Source organism: Phyllostomus discolor, chromosome 8 (genome assembly GCF_004126475.2).
Source record: "Phyllostomus discolor isolate MPI-MPIP mPhyDis1 chromosome 8, mPhyDis1.pri.v3, whole genome shotgun sequence".
In the NCBI taxonomy this organism is placed as follows: Eukaryota; Metazoa; Chordata; class Mammalia; order Chiroptera; family Phyllostomidae; genus Phyllostomus; species Phyllostomus discolor.
Window position 1 is genome coordinate 61,366,617 of NC_040910.2, and position 10,648 is coordinate 61,377,264.

The 10,648-nt window shown below is 52.3% G+C and overlaps 1 protein-coding gene and 1 long non-coding RNA gene across 2 annotated transcripts in view; one reads left to right on the forward strand and one right to left on the reverse strand.

Annotated features, from left to right (window-relative positions):
- Nucleotides 1–7,738, forward strand: part of MYO15A (myosin XVA) — a 52,244-nt gene extending 44,506 nt beyond the window's left edge. Inside the window, exons 62-65 of the mRNA XM_028534378.2 lie at nt 1,614–1,747; nt 2,116–2,249; nt 3,526–3,666; nt 6,703–7,738. Of these exons, the coding sequence (XP_028390179.1) occupies nt 1,614–1,747; nt 2,116–2,249; nt 3,526–3,666; nt 6,703–6,804 (511 nt within the window). The 3' untranslated portion in view covers nt 6,805–7,738. The remainder of the gene's footprint in view (nt 1–1,613; nt 1,748–2,115; nt 2,250–3,525; nt 3,667–6,702) is intronic.
- On the reverse strand, nt 330–7,192 carry LOC118502067. Its single transcript, XR_004904742.1, has 2 exons — nt 7,113–7,192; nt 330–503 (listed from the first exon to the last, which is right to left on the reverse strand). It is a non-coding gene; the product is annotated as an uncharacterized LOC118502067 (long non-coding RNA).
- Nucleotides 7,739–10,648: the final 2,910 nt, after the last annotated feature.

Consider the following 10,648-nt stretch of genomic DNA (forward strand, 5'->3'; position numbering starts at 1 on the left):
TTCTTAGACTTGGTCTCAGGACCTTTTACTCTCTAACAATAGGACCGACCCCAAAGAGCTTTTGTTTATGTGGGATGTATCTATTGATGTATTTACCATATTCAAAATGAAAACTGAGAAACAATTTAAAATATCGATTTATTAATTAATTTAAAACTAAGGACATGTTATATTGCATATTATATTAACATGTAATTTTATATTACACATTATATTAACATATAATTTAATATTACATGTTAATATAAATAACTAATATAATAATGTATAAGGAATAATTACAATAAAATAATATAAACTAACATTACATGTTAATACAAATAACCTACAAACAAAAACTGTATTTTGAAAAAAAATTTAGTGAGAAGAGTGGCACTGTTTTACATTATCTAAATGGCTTTATCATCTGGCTCACCAGCAGACAGCTGTGTTCTCACATCTGCTTCTGCAGTCAGCCTGCTGTGGTCTTATGTAATGCAGCCCCAGGCCAGCTCCACTGTGCACTTGTGAGAGAGAAAGAGGGGGAAAGCAAATGACATCTTAGTGTTATTATGGAAGTGTCTTTGACCTCCCTGGCCCTCAGCCACACCTGGAAAAAGCCCCTGATGTGAATAATAGTAAGATAATGTAGGTACAGTGTACATCCTAGTGCAGTAAGGGCTCACTCAATCCTGGGTAAAAATAATCGCTGAGTTCTTACTTTTTACAAGGCACCCTCTGTATGCATGTTCTCAGCTAATCTTCCCAATTGCACTTTATTTTCCCCTTATACAGATAAGGCAACTGAGGCCCAGAAAGGTCACATGGCTTACCGAAGTTTACCCAGCTAATAGGTGCGGGGAGGACCAAGATGCAAATGTGGGGAGGCTGGGTCCAGATGCCAGTCTCTTACCCCAGCAGTGCAAAGAAGGAAAGATGTGCCGGGGTAGGGGAGGTGTCCCTTGGGGGAGGGGGTGCCCCTGATTTTCTGCCAGCCCTTTCCCAGTATGTAGCTCAGGGTAGGTGGGACTGGCTGGGACTGTTGTTGGAATTTTCTGGATGTCCCAAGGAAAAGGAGCTGCTCTGAGGAAGCTAGCATATCAGAAGGACTGGAGTGGGGATGGGAGGCTGATGGCCCTGCAAGGAGAGGCCCCAGCACTCTTCTGCCCCATAGTCTGACCAATGCTGTCAGTGGCTTTGCCCACCTGGGTCTTTCCACCCCTGCCACTCCACCCTGTGCTTCTCACCCCTCTGACCTGGGCTTCTCCTTGTGAGTAGGCACTGAAAAGGAAGAACCCACCTTGGATTCAAGTCTCAGCCCTGACTCAGACTTACACATGATTACTGTGTGACCTTGGACTAGTCAGTGAACTTCTCAGAGCCTCAGTTCCCTCATCTTCGAACAGGAAGCCTAGTGGTTCTGGCCAGCAGCTACTGAACACCTGCTATGTGCCAGGGTACCATGCAAGCACTTTATATCCACCCTCAACCAACCTGCACTCCCCAGTGGTTAGCCTTCCAGGGAAGAATCAAATCTGTTTTGCACACTGCCTGCAGTGAGGACTGAATGAGACTGTGTGTGCAGAGCACTTGTGGTAGCAGGTACTCAGGACTGCTTTGCCTTCCACATCCAGACGGGAGGTCCAGGAGTATGTCCCAGCCCAGCTTTACCACACCATGGCTGGCTCAGCCTGGCTCAACTTGGTCAGCCAGCACCGGCAGCAGACGCAAGCACTCAGCCCCCACCAGGCCCGTGCCCAGTTTCTGGGTAAGAGTCCAGGGCTGGGAGAGGTGTCCCTGGGGGGCTTTGCTGAGGAGGGGGCCGTGGAGGGTGGAGATGGAGGCACCATTTTCAGTGTTAGTTAAGCTGGGCTACCTGGAAAGAACACCTTTCTCACCAAGGCACTCTCCAGACTCTGGGTAGGGCCTCAGCAGAGAGGGCTGGCAGCCAGGGAGAAGAGCTGCAGGTATGGGAGTGGGGGGTAGAAGGCTGGGAGGCCAAGGTGAGAGGCTTGAGGGACAGAGGACTGCAGCTGGTCGCAGCAGGGAAGATGAGCACTGCAGGAGGACATGCAGTTAAGGGCCCTGGCTGTCACTGATGAGCCTCTCACGCTGAGTGTGCCTCTCCCACTCCAGGCCTCCTCAGCGCCTCACCCATGTTTGGCTCCTCCTTCTTCTTCGTCCAGAGCTGCAGCAACCTTGCTGTGCCAGCCCCCAGCATCCTTGCTGTCAACCAGAATGGCCTCAACTTCCTCAGCATCGAGACCCACGTGAGTGGCCCCAGTCTGCTTGGTGCTCACCTCCTCTTCTTTGAGCCCTACCCCTCAAGGGGCTGAGATCTCCAGTGGTGGAAGCCTACCCATTTACACCTGGTGACCTCGGGCATGTCTCAGATGCTTCTCTGAGCCTCATTTCCTCATCTGGAATGTGGGGATTATAGAACCCACCCAATGGGGCTGTCATGTAGGTACAACACATGCTAAACACTCAACTAGTGTCTTAATCACCTGGGGCAGCCATAACAAAGTACTGCAGACTGGGGCCTTTGGCAATTGGTTGGAATTGATTTGGCAGTTGGAACTGTCTCACAGTTCTGGAGGCTGGAAGTACAAGATCCAGTGCCTGGTTTCCTCTGAGGCCCCTGTCCTTGGCTTGTATAAGCCATCTTCTCTGTGTGCTCCTGTGACCTGCTCTCTCTGCACACACATTCCTGGTGTCTTTGTTTTGTTCACATTTCCTCTTCTCATAAGGACACAAGTCAGATTGCATTAGGGCCCACTCGAATGGCCTCATCTTTAGAGGGCCTATCTCCAAACACAGTCACATTCTTGAGGTGTGGGGGTTTAGGGCTTTGACATATGGGTCTGGGGCCACACAAGTCCACAATAAATAGGACCTGTTGCCCGCCTTTAAGTTCTTCCAGAAGTGGGCCTGGACATGAGAACGGGGCAAATGGTTTACTGGGAGGGGATTTTGAGAAGAAGCCCTGGTGTGAGGAAGGAAAATCAGGAGAGAATCTTGCATACCCTGGGCAGGGCATGCTAGCAAACAAGTTGCTGCTGTGGCACTAGTCCAGCTGGTGCCCTGGGAGACGGCATGGAATGCACCCCACAGAGGACACCCTCTGTCCTAGTGTCTAGCCACTATATCCCCATCTGTCACTAATCCAGGAATTAACTCTCAAAGCTCTAGTTTTCCCTGCATGTGCTCTGAACTTGCTCCTGGAGCTAAAAAGCAAGCCCCAAAGGGGTGCAGGTGTGAATAAGCAGCTTTGATGTGAAGGTCAGGGCACTACCAACACCCACAGCGCCTCTGCATCCCCAGCATTTAGAGGAGTGCCTGGAACGTTGCAGATGTGTGCACAAGTGTGTGTTGAATCAGCTTTACAGGTGAGATCCAGAGAGGTAAAACGATGACTTTCTCCAAGTCACTGGGAATCTGGTACTCGCCGGGGGCTGTCCTGCCTCCTATTGATCTGGTCTGCAGGGGAGGGATCAGGGTGTGTAAGACTGTCCCACACATAAGTGTGTCTGCCCCTCCCCCCAGGAGCTGATGGTGAAGTTCCCCCTGAAGGAGATTCAGTCCACATGGACCCAACGGCCCACAGCCAGCTCCAGCTACCCCTACGTGGAGATCGTGCTGGGGGATGTGGCCACCCAGTGCACCATGCAGCTGCAGCTGGAGCAGGTGGGCCCTGCCTCAGCACCCAGGCCTTGTCTCCCAGCCCCTTGCTCCCTTATTTCACTCACTAGGCTTTTTCGGGTCTGGCTCCAAGATAGGTCAGCTCCTGGCTGGGCCACAGGAAACACCCTGCCCAGGGTAGGGGACAAATGAACCCAACTCTGCACAGGCTGAAAGTTATTAGAGTGGTCTCTCAGCAAAGTCTGGTTGGTGGCATCATGGGAAAAGGTCCAGGTTGTTTGCAGAATGGTGAGTAGTTTGCTAGGGAACTGGGAAACACAGCTAGGGCAAGAGACATCATGAAGCTCCTTGAATGCCAAGCTAAGAACTTGGGGCTTTCTATCTCCTGAGGGCACTAGAAGGTGGGTGAACAAGCACCAACACAGAGTTTGAGGACACTCACCTGGGCTAGGGCTTAGAGGTAGATTATGGGGCCTGGGATTGAGGGTAGGGACAGTGGGCCCCCCATGTGACATACAGGGAAACAGGCCCCCTGCCCTGTCCCTTCTCATAGTTGCAGCAACTGTGGCTGTTCCTTAAAAGGCATGACTGACCGCTGGGCTCCTGTCTAAGTGTTACAGCTCCCTGTGGGGGTGAGGGAGCAGGACCAGAGTTCTCACCCCACTGAAAGAGGATTCAGACTTACAGATGGAGCAGAATTGGGGTGGGTTGCCCAGGACCACCCCCTCCTGCCAGGGCCTTCCTGGAAGGAGCTGATTTCCCACAGCAAGAGAGAGGGGCTCCCATTGCTGCGGCTCTGACTCTGAGGGACAGGCCAGGACAGAACCTCTCAGAGATGCTGCAACTAACTCAGGACCCCCTCCCCCCACCACACACACCCCACCTGCTTCCTACTGTTTCCCAGTTCTGTCCCTGCAGAGGCCACAACTCTGGCCTTACACTCTGGCCCAGTCTGCTTCCCCAGGCCCTCCTCTCAAAGCTCCCACCACAGGGAACCTCCTCCCTCAGACCTGCTGACCACCTGCTTCTTGGGTTTTTTCCTGGCACCTCCTCCCTGGACTGCCTCTAAATGTTGCTGAATCTGGGCCTTTCCCCCAGCACCCCCTCTAGCACCGCGGCTTCAAAAACTATTTGCTGTGACAGCCCCCATATTCTTGTCTCCTGCCCTGACCCCCTCAGCATCTCCCTTGGAGATCAGCAGGCCTTGCTACCTTACTTTCCAACCCTCCCAGCAGCCCTCCCTATCCCTGCCCCCTCCTCTCAAGATCTCTGTGGCCCTCTGCTCTCACCCCTCACCCCAGCTACCCTGGCCTCTTCCAGCTCCCTGATGACAAGATCGCCCTCCCCTTCCTGCCCAGAACCTTTGTACTCACTGTCCCCTCTACCTGGAATGCTTGCCTCACACCACCCCACCCAGTAATCACAGGGCTCTCTCTCTCCCTTTGTTCTAGTTTCATCACAAACATCCCCTCCTTCTAGAAGGCTTCCCTGCACCTTTTCCCTGGTAATCCTCTCTTCCTGCCTTGGTAGCCTTCACTATGGCTTGCAAATCACGTAGTTATTTACTTATTGTCTGTCTCCCCCACCAGAAGGTCAGCCGCACAAGGGCAGGGCTGTGTCCCTCTTATTATCTGTAACATTAGGCCCAGCACAGTAGATGCTCAATGAGTGGATGGGTGAACTGAAGGGGCCTTTTTGGCTTCCCCACTTCCTTGCACCCCCCCCCCCCCCCCCACCTCCTTATGTTGCCACCTCTGCCTCTTGCATGTGTGTGTGTTGGTCAGGGGACACGTTCATTCATTTGAGTGTCATTCATAACTACCGAGCAGGCTCTGAGCAGGGATACTGAAGTGACTGAAACCCCCTTGGGCCCGGCTCTCACTGAGCCCTAAGTCTCGTGGGAGGAATGGATATCAAAGAATTTCTCAGATAAACCAGGAAGACCAGTGCCGAGAGGGTGCACTTGAGCTACCTGGGAAGTCATGGAGAAGGCTTCCAGGGGGTAGTAACGTCTGAGTGCAGCACTGACACAGTCAACAGACCTGGGTCCTTATCCTGCCTACCTCTGACAGGCTGTGTGAGGGTACCTCGAGCAATCCTGCTTCTCCCTGGGCCTCAATCCCCACCCCAGTCAGGTGGGGCAATAACCCCAGGGAGGTCTGGAGCGCTGCAGCAAGTGGGCAGAAGTGCGTGGGAGGGAGGTTCTCTCTGCCCATTAGCTGAAGGGGCCCCTAGGGTGGGACAGGCCCAGCTCACCTCAGCAGAAAGCAGTTCAGAGTGCAGCCTTGGGCCTCCTCCCACCTGGGTTCAAATCTGTACCACCTACCTGCTGTGAGGTCTGGGGTAAATGGCTTCATGGCTCTGGCCTCAGCTTCGTCACCAGTGGAATGGGATCTAAGAGTGTCCCCCCCCCCCCAAAAAAAAAAAGAGTGTCCCCATAGGGACACTGTGGGGACTGGCAGGGGTAGTACTCAGGACAACACCTGGCACACAGTTGCCACTACATAGTGTTGCCCTCCTCCGTTCTGCCCTCTCTGAGCAGCTCTTGCTGGCCAGGGGCATTACCAGGAGGATTCCAGTTGGCTGTGGCCCGAGAACTATGCTCACAGATGGATTTTCCATTGTTCCTTGCTGCTCCCATCCCCCACCTTGGTAGCCCTGAAGCTGGGTCATCCCTTATTCTGGGCTGTGGGTGCCAGGAGGTAACTGTGCCCACACATAGTTAGAAACTTACCACTTATGGACTGGATTAATATTTTTTTAAAATCTTAAAGGATTTACATAAAATAAAACCCCAAGGAATCCTCATCACAGTGCTATGGCACAGGCCCTGGTAAACTGAGACCCCACAGATGAGGCCTGAGGCTCAGGGAGAAGCAGCAGACCCCAGCTTACACAGATCACACACAGCAAGGCTGGCAGGTACTCTTGCTCTCCTGCTTGCTTTCCCCTTCTGTCAGCCCAGCAGTCCTCCTTCCAGCTTCTCATGCTCTTCCCAAGGCCCTAGGGGGCTGGGGAGGCTGGCCTCCATATCTCACCAGCCCCTTGCCAAATGTGGGCTCTCTGCTGTCTCTGCTGCAGGGCCTGGAGCTGTGTCGAGTGGTGGCTGTGCACGTGGAGAACCTGCTCAGTGCCAGGGAGAAGCAGCTCACACTGCCCCCAAGTGAGATCACACTGCTCTGACCTGGCCCCCAGCCCTGCAGCTGCCTTCGGCCAGAAGGCTTGCTTTGTGGCCCCAGGGGAGTCACTGGGTCTCTCTGGGCCAGTGACCCCTATAAGGGCCAAAACCTTGGAGGTGACCAAGAGGTGGCAGGAGGAATGACCCAAGCCCCCAGGAACCCAAGACCCATCTAGAGTTGGGATGGAGTCAAAATATGCAATCTTAGGTCAGATAGCAGGAGGAACTTCCAAAGTCTGCCCCATGGGGCCTCCCGCCACGTACACGCTGCAGGCCCTGCCCAACTCCCACCTGTGGCAGGGAAGCCACACACCTGGATGAATTGGAATTTGCCTTTGGTTTGATGGATCTGATGTTCAAATTTGTTCCCCATCTCAGCTCCTCACCTGTCCTACTTGGGTGCCTGCTGCACTGCCGTTCAGATTGGATTCATGACCCTTGGTCATTCCTGTGCAAATCAAAGGTGCACCTAGCACCCATTCCTCCATGTAGTTGCTGGGTGGCTGGAAAACAAGTCTGAGAGAGGGGGCAGGAGTTGGAGGCCTAGTTGTGCCTGACTCACTGCCCATGAACAGAACTTGTAGCAGAGACATCTGTCCTTACCTCTCCCTGCAGGCCCATGTCCCCTCTCCATACTCTTTGGGTAGCCCCAATCTGACCCCCATCCCTGGATGGGCCACACAAGGTTCAGCAGTGGTATAGTGGAGAGAGACATTTCATGGCAGGGGCTGGGGAGGGAGGAGTCTGGGAAAGAGCTTCCCAGAGAATAGGATTTTGCTGTTCAGTTTGGAAGGATGAGTAGTTTGCTAGGAATAGGTGGAGTGGAGGGGAATGGACATTCCAGAGAAAATTGTGTTTGTTCCCTAGTATATCGCCCAGAGCCTAGGACAATGCCTAACACAAAGTAGCACTTGAAAAATACTTGTCACATGAATAAAAGAATGTTGATGGGAATTGCTGGTGTTTGGGGGATACTGGGGAAGGGGAGCACTAGACTTGGGAGAGGATGTCTGGATAGGTGTGTGGGGGCATAATTGGCTGGAGCCATAGAGGAAGGATTTATCTACTTATTCATTACCTATTAAGCATCTACTATGTAGGCACTGGGAGTAGCTCACAGTTAAACTATAAACCAGGACAAAACCTCTAAGTGGGAATCAACTAGGTGATGAGAGGAGGAAACAGCACGCACAGGAACTAGGGGTGGACATAACTAGTGACAAGACTGGAGACTGGAGGCTGGCAGAGGTGGACTGGCTAAGGCTTTGCAGACTATGCAAGATTTCCTTCCAAAAGACATGAAGAGCCTTCAAAGGTTTTTTCAGTGGGGTGGGGCAACCTGCTCAGATTGTATTTTGAAAAGGTCACTCTGACCACAAAGCTAAGTGCATGCAGGAGGCAGGGGGATCAGAGCAGAGGCTACTGCAGTGTCAGCTGGGAAACTCTGGTGTAGACACCCGTGGCAATGACAGGGCTGGGAGAAGTTACCTCGGGAGAGATTTAGGAGGTCCAATGGGCAGGACTGAGGATCACTCAGACCATCCTGAGGCAGGGAGGGTTAAGGAAGAGATACCACAGGAATGTCCCACTTCCACCAGTGCTTCAGGCTGGCTTCCCCCAGAAGCCCCAAGATGAAGAATCCACTGCACACAACTAATTTGGGAGGTAAGGGAAGTGGGGAAAGAGCCATAAAGAGCTATCCCTGCTGTAGTAGATCTGCCCAGGTGAGAGTGAAGAGGCCTTTTGGGTTTCAGAATAGGAGGACAAATGAGTGAAGCCACCTGGAAGTGGAACCTCCAGGTCAAGCCATCCTAGCTGATGCATACAGAACTGGGGGAGCTTCCTGACTGAACCCTGGCCAGACTGCAGGTCTGCAAGCTAGATAAGTGACTTGAGATCTGTTTTGGGGTGCTTTGTTACAGAGCATTGGCTAAGCGAAACATCAGCTTTTAGATTTCATTTCAGGACCTGGGCGTTAAGGCATGGAGCTCATGTTTTAATAGCTGTTCTGGTGGCTCTGGCATCAGAGAGTTGAGCCCTCTTAAGAAGAGGTAATAATCCCCATGAGGCAGACTGGAGTTAGGGGTCGCAGGAGAGTCAAACCCTGCTGTGTCCCCCAGACTCTTCCTGTTGGGTCTCCCTACCTGAACCAAGACCTAGAGAGACAAGAACTCCAGGCTGACGTGGGGAGATCCAAAGAAGAGGGACCAAGCCTCAGGGTTTACAGCCTACCATGGGGTGAGAAAAACACAGGATAAATGTCTGGGTGGCAGGGTAGCCTGAGACAACTGGTGAAAGCTTAGGATCCCAGAGTGGAGTAGCAAGATGCACCATATCTGCATACTGAAAAATAACAGGAAGGACTTTATCATTGCTATGTGGGACAGGTGGTTGGACTCGCCCAGGTTCCAGTGTCCATGTACACACCACCCTGGTCTTCCCCTACACAGAGGTGCTTCCTTCTGCCCAGAGTCCTCCAAACTCTTCAAAAGCTCTTGGGTTGGTAAAGGCCCAGGCTGTGGACCCAGAAAGGCCTATGTTCAAATTCCACATATGTATGCTGATTTGCTGTGTGGCCTTTTGCAAGTGACCCAGCAAGGGGCTTAGGGATAGTGCCCAGGGGTCCAGAATTTCCCATTCTGCAGACCCTAATGTTCTGGCCTTGTCAAATGACTACACAACAACCTCCACCTCCCAACAGAGACTGGTCGGACCCTCAGTTTTCAGATGCAGAAACTGAGACCCAGACTCAAGATCAGCCATCCTCTCTGCCTAACATATATGACTTCAATTCATCCTCACAACTATCATGAGGTGGGCACTAATGTTGCTCCCATTTTACAGACCAGAAGACTGAGGCTCAGAAAGGGAAGTCACTTGCCCATGGTCATACAGCCTGTCAGGAGGTCAAAAGTCAAATCTAGAGTCTGTGCTTACGCCGGACACACTGCGGGTAGGGAAGGAGCAGAACGGCCAGAGAGTTGAGGTTGAAGGCAGATGCAGAGACCAGATCATGAAACTTAATATGTATATTATTCTAGTGAAAACCTGATAAGTGTGCTGGAAAGAAGTGAACTGAGATTTTTTTTTAAAAAAATCAAAGATGGGTGGAAGCAGTAGCTTGGGTAAAGGCCAGGAGGTGTGACAGGGTATGTCTGCAGTGTCAGGGCAAGACTGCAGCTCAGTTTTCACGGAAAGGGGCAGAAAAAAAATCTTCAACAAAGGCCTTGAACGCCAAGCAAAGCAGAGGAATGAGGCTGAGCAGAAACCACTATCTGTGGCCCCGCCCCTGCGCACCCCGAATTGCCACGCCTTTGCTCACACCGAGAACCCTGACGCACGCTTCAAAACTTTTGAATTGTCTCTAGTAATAATCTATAGTTTTGCCTTATCCGTGAGCCACTTGTCCCTTCAGTTTCCGGGCGTTCGCGGAAGAGCTGCCCCCATCCCATCTCCAGCTCCAAAGAAAAACTAAGCCAAACCCGGAGCGTCCCCCAACTGCGCATGCACCCACCGCCCCCCGGACGTGACTCGTGGAACGTCTGCTCCGGGCAGCAGCGGGGCGCAGGGCGGGCAGTGAGGTGCCCGGTCAATGCGTAGAGGTCCTGTGAACATCGTTGTTTGAGTTCAGAGCTGGGACTCAGGGCTTTCGGTTCCTTAGCTTCAGAAGTTTTTTTTTTAAGCGTCTGAGAGCTTTCTTCCAGGAAGACCTTTACTCAGGCACTTACTTAGCCACCTATTCACCCTTCAGGGGCCCTCCCCGCCGCTAATTAAGTGACGGATGAAGTAGCCAAGGCGACCGCCTGATTGACAGGCATGATTACCAACCACCTTCAGGAAGCTCCCGTC